Source organism: Stegastes partitus, unplaced genomic scaffold, assembly GCF_000690725.1.
Source record: "Stegastes partitus isolate 25-593 unplaced genomic scaffold, Stegastes_partitus-1.0.2 Scaffold861, whole genome shotgun sequence".
Taxonomy (NCBI): domain Eukaryota; kingdom Metazoa; phylum Chordata; class Actinopteri; family Pomacentridae; genus Stegastes; species Stegastes partitus.
In genome coordinates this window covers 291,825-297,824 of record NW_007578592.1, presented here as the reverse complement: position 1 = coordinate 297,824, position 6,000 = coordinate 291,825, and the positions used below count along the sequence as shown (strand labels likewise).

Genomic DNA, 6,000 nt, shown 5'->3' with positions numbered 1-6,000 from the left:
AACTTTTAAGCTTGCTGGCAGGGTTCAGAGGGTTAAATTTACTTTCTAAACACATTATTTATTAAGCAAAATTACCACAAATAAAACATAATAACATAAGTAAGTAGTGGAGTAGAGTAAAAGAACTCATTATGCAAAATGTGTTACATAAATAATATTGGAATAGTTTTAGTAGTTACATGGGTTTGGCAGATGCAGCTGAGCTAATTTATGCAACCTCTAATGTTGGGTAGTGTCATTTATAGTCTCTAATATTCATAGACTGACCTCTTTTACAAGTAAAAACTACCTTGCAATACAGCTGTCAAATAAATGTAATGGGGTAAAAAGTATTCCCAAAAATGGGCCAATACTTGAGTAAATGTTCTCAGTTACTTCCAACCACCAACAGAATGTCATGACATACATTATAAACTCCCTACTGGTTGGATGAACTTGTATTTGCTGCGGAGAACTGACCTCACTTCGCTGTATTAACACATCCTCATGTTCTCACAATCATAGCACAACAGGAACAACACACACACACACACACACACAGAATGGACCCTCAGATGGGATATAATTTTCTCTGAGTGTTGAATAGACCACACAGAACCGCTGCGAAACCCAGATAAAAGGTCCGGCATCGCACAAGCACACACACAGTAAGTGGCTTATCGGCCTCTTGTCGGACATCGCAGCGCCGTTGTACTTTCTGGCCGCCGTCCACCTCTTCGCTCAGAGCAACAAGATAATGTCACGCCGCTAATTTCCCAGCCGCTGATCCTACAAGGCACTTTAAAACTGCCTTTTTGCCTCCATCACTCACTGTTTCTCCACATCTTTGCTTCCTCTGACTCTCTTTCTGCCATTATTGCCTCAATTTTCGGCACCATTATCGTGCTAAACAGTACATTAATGAGATCAACATTGGATTTTTTTTTTTCATTTATTTTCTTATCTGCGGAAATTCAGAGATTTCTTTTATCCGAAAGAGCAAACTAAATGCCATTTCCTGGTAGCAGAGTGGAAGCAGAAATCTCAGAGAGAGTATCTGAAAACCTGAGCAAATAAAAACAAAAGTGTGCATTAATGGAGATCAATAAGTCTCCATTCAGCTGGTATTTTATTATAAGTTGTGATTGTTGTAATGTGAGCCTTCAGCTGAGCCTCTCAAACAAACCAGGAGTCTGAGTGACCTCGATCAGCTTCTGTATCAGGACTCCTGTTGTTGCTGCTCAGCAGCTTTTAGCAGCAGTAACTTAATCCAGCGTGTTGAACATGGCAGCTCAGCGGAGTCCAGCAGGCGTCGAAGCAGAACGCTCGGCTGTAATGAACTTGTAACGCCGGGACCTGAACTGACGGCATGTGCAGCAGGTTAACAAAATACCACGTGCACTGACAGTGTTGTGATCTGTACAGACTGGAACGCACATATGTCATTTAATAACACTGAACTGTCGCTGGCAGCACTTAAAAGCTCTGAAGCAATAAAATGAACGTAAGATTGTATTTCTATCTGAAAGGTGTTCGAAAAAGTGGAGATGTATTATACTTGAGACCAAGACAATTACATAGCACATTATTTACAGTCAGTGGGACGACTTACTGCCCAAGGTAGCCACTTGTTATTTCTAACCAGCCCACTATGATGTAGCTAGTACAGGGTTACAGGGTACAGGGTAGCTAGTACTGGCTCTGAAGACATACAGTACATGCTTTCACTGCAATTTGTACTCATGCAGCACTTTAACTTACTAAGAAGTATGCTACATGCAGCAAATATAATTGTTATTATGATTAGTAGTAGGGATGTCCCAATTAAGTCTATTGGCCTCCAATCCAATCCAAGTCATTTAATATTACCATGTGCCCATCTGACACCATTTTCCTTAAAAATTAACACTTCAAGTATTGCAGATTAGTTGTAGTACCTAATTGTTCCACCAGATGGAGCCAGTCTTAGTTAGCAGAGAGCGTTGTGGTGGTTTAGCTAGCAACGGGCACCATGACAAACACTTCTGTGATGTTTAATGACCTCCGACCAGAAGTTGTCCTGTCCTAACTTGTGCTCACTTTCTCTGATGTTACATGTCCACAGGTTCTGTCACTTCAATGCATCCTTTTTGTTTCCAGCAGCAGGGCATTGCGTTACCCGCTCCTCATTTACATAAAGTCGAGGTCTCAGCTTCTCAAGCGGCGGTCCGACACCTTGCAAAAACCTTTGTAAAACCTCTAATCTAACCTTTGTCAAACTAAAATGAGAGCAGATTCAACAACTGAATATCTTGTTTCTAGCCTCAAATGTTTTAAAAACACATTTCACTGAGCTGGTTTGGTAGAAAAAGAGAAAGTTTCCAAGCGAGCCGCCATGTTGCTCTGTTGTCTGTACATGATAGCTACAGGTAAAGGTAAACACCTGTCGTCATCTATCTAGACAGTGCTAGTGACATGCTAGTGACACACCCCTGTGGACATGTGAGAGCTGATGTAAACAAAGAATTAGCTCTAGATTGGTGCCGATTTGATTAGTTACAAAAAATGCCTCAATAACAATCTGTGACAATGATTTTTTGACAGAAGAGTGTCACCATGAACCTCGATCTGATCCTTTGTTTACATCCGCTGCTGAAGGATTTGCGGCTTGACACCAGAGATACAAATTCAGTATAATTTCCATAATCAACATTCAGCAGCATTATTAATCGATAATTCATTGATAACACAAATTGAACTCTATGAATATTTGTCCTGTGCTAATGCTGTTGTTTCAGGCAACAGACACATAATTACAGCAGTGAAGTCAGCTCTGCTTCATATGAGATACAGGAACACTCTTAGTCAATCCCAGCTAGTTTTAAACATGCAGTCTGTGGTCGGAGGTCATTAACTACCATGGAAGTCTTTATCATGGTGTCCGTTGCTAGCTAAACTCCCACAATGCTCTCTGCTTGCCATCATGAACTGTCTGTAGTCTGAGCGACGCCTCCTCTGGTCTCTACAGTATTAAACAGTATATTTTCAGCACATCAGACACAGATATGTGTGGCAGGTGTTTTAAATGTGCAGAAAGTTTTGAACATGGCCAAAAATCTTGCTGAAACGCATCTGACCTATTAAAGTCCAGGACTTTATCAATTATTTAAAGTGAGTTAATTCATAATCAATGTGGGAAAAAAATGCCACATTCACATTTAAAGATGTTATTCCCTCAAACAAACGCCACAAAAGAGGACAGAAGAATAAACTCTCCCCACTTGGTGCGTGCGGTGACTCGGAAGGGACAATATTAAAAAAGAAAAGTTGATGTTCAAGAGAATATATTTTCTAAATAAATACAGAGGCGTGTCTGAGAGTTTTACTGCATGTCATATATCATATTTAGAATTTTTAAGCAGAATTTTGTGAAGAGTTGCAGCAAATTAAGTGTTGAATACTTAAAATGTCCTAAGAGAGGATGAATATAATGATTTATCTAAATATTCGGATTGAGACAAACTCTAATCATGTCCAAAAATTGTTCTAGGCAGTTATTTTGTTTGTATCAATGTCAGGAGGTTACAGTCAACTCACACAGTAAATCCACAGTAAAGGTCAGTTGTATTTGTTAAACGGTTCTATTCTGGTCTAGTTTTCGACGCTTAAAATGCTGCAATCAAACCAAACAAAGAAAAAAAAAAAAGCTTAAAATAGGAAATTTACGAGAGCAGATGTGCAGCCGTTCAGTTAAAATGACTACACGTTGATTACAGCAGCGGTTTAAGAAGACGAGATGAATCCGCGGTGAGGCATTTTACGACACGTTTTGATGTAGAGACTCATTATCGCCGCTGAGCGTGACGGAGAAAAAAGAAAAACCATCAAACACACGGCGCTCTTCTCAGGCCCTCATTACTGGATCTAAACTGTCATTCATAATTGAAACGTAACTAATGGACTCGCTAATAGGCTTCTATAAAAATCTCTGGGTTTAAACGTCGGTGGGACGAGTGGGCGTTCGGAATCACGATTCACGTATTTACCATCAACCCAGAGATTTATTCCAATTATTACAGGAAACTATTTAAAGGCGGACGGGAGGGATATTCTAGGAAATGTTCATTAGTCTCTGCAGGGCTCATTAAATCACCAGAAAGGGTTTCTGTGGGCTCAGCTCTGAGAGATTTACTGGACCTCTGCTGCAGATTAAGAACCGGGACTTACCTGGCCATGACCTCCAACGTCTCCTTCCTTTAAAGACACAGAAACAACACACGTCACATATTTACACAAACCCAATTCACAAACTTAATTCAAAAACACACGTTAAATGATGAAGCTGAGGTCTGTTTTAAAAAAGCAACATTAAGGATTATTCTGGTTTACAGCATTTCCACCTGCTGTTGTTCATATTAACTTTGAACTCTCCAATTTTGCTGTAGAGATTCAGGGAAACAAAATGTTTTTGCAGCTTCCCAAAAGGTTTCTTTTCAGTCTGTCTGAGAGGAAACACACAAATTAGATGCCTGTAATGGACATTGTGCAAACTGCAATAAGGGATCCTCATCTGGAGATACTTCTTGTCTTGATTAAACACCTGAATATTCATCTGTTTTGTTTCCATGTCTAACTTTCTGGAAACTCAGCAGCTAAATGTAATGATGGATTACCACAAGGAGCTAATAACCCTCTAAAGCCCAAAACTCATCAGCGGGTTTGAAAAGCAAGTGATCTTTAATAAAAAGTTTCACAATTTATTGGCCAGAAACTGTAAAAACAGAAAGAATTGTCTGATTTTCCACTTCAAGCATGTGGCTTTGTTGCAACAATTGACTAAATCTAAGCTTGAGATTGTGATATTTCACCAAAATCACTTTATTGTACGTGTCTCGTTTTAAAAAGTGTTTTTACTAGACTCTCTAAAAATCCCAAAATTCATAGTTCCTTGGCACAACTGATTCACCATGACTAGAAAACAAAAAAGGCCTGTTTTCTTTTTAAAGAATTTAAAAATAACAACAAAAACTGTCCAAATTCCACCATTTTTTAGTTTGTGTGCTGATCAGTTCCAACCAAACCGAATATTGGCTGAAAATAGTGATTATTCTTCATGTCTCATCTAAAAATTCAACAAAGAAATTGCCATTTTGCACCGGATTCTGGAAAAACATAAAATATCTGTGCCGACTAGTGCAACTGATTGTCTCTGACTGGCTCAGCTCCGACCAGCTATCAGGCTGAACTGCAGGCAGAGTTTCCACAGAGCAGAGAGGAAACGACAAGAGATACTGAAAGTAAAACTAAAACATCTTTCAACAGCTGATGAGCAGAGTAGAGAGAAAAAGTCAGTAAAGGCTGGAAACATGGAAATAGTTTAATATCTACAGCATGGTTGAAATTAAACAACATTCTATAGATACAAAAACCTAACATGACATAAATAAAATGACAAAAGCAAGAGAGAAAGCAACAAAAGCAAGACACAAAATGACACAGATGAGACACAAATTGACAAAAAGTAATGACAAAATGATACACAAGACACAAAACTGAGATGACAAAAGAGACTGAGAAGAAAATCAAATCTACTGGATCAATAAATAAATGCAGCATGGCTCAGAAACAGTGAACAGAGGAGCGAGTTGTTGAAGATCCATGCAGCATGGTGAAACATCTTTCTACAGCTGATGTGATTTTAAGATTCGGTTTTGTTAATTTTCCTACCATAAGGGCATAAGGTCACGACATGATCTCTCTACAGCTGATGTAGAGAGAAAAGGTGTTTGTAACATTTAAAGACACTTGGAGAAAGGTTTTACATGTTGGTTCTAGCTTTTATCATTTTTTATAAAACAAATAATCACAGAAATTTAACTTCAGCGTTTAATTTTTTTCTGATTTCTTTCATTCTAACTGTTTCAAACTGTACAGAAGACATTTCTGAGTTCTCTCTCCTTCTTCATGGTGGGTCTGTTTCCATAGAGGAGCAGGACTTTAGATTGCAGTGAAAAATGAGACCACAGTGAGAAAAAATGAGAC

General features: G+C 38.7%; 1 protein-coding gene across 2 annotated transcripts in view; it reads right to left on the bottom strand.

Moving 5' to 3' along the window:
- Positions 1-6,000, bottom strand: part of kcnq3 (potassium voltage-gated channel, KQT-like subfamily, member 3) — a 130,429-nt gene that overhangs the window by 8,718 nt on the left and 115,711 nt on the right. For both annotated transcript variants that reach the window (XM_008293160.1, XM_008293161.1), the window contains exon 9: positions 4,186-4,208. In XM_008293160.1, coding sequence (XP_008291382.1) covers positions 4,186-4,208 — 23 coding nt within the window. The remainder of the gene's footprint in view (positions 1-4,185; positions 4,209-6,000) is intronic.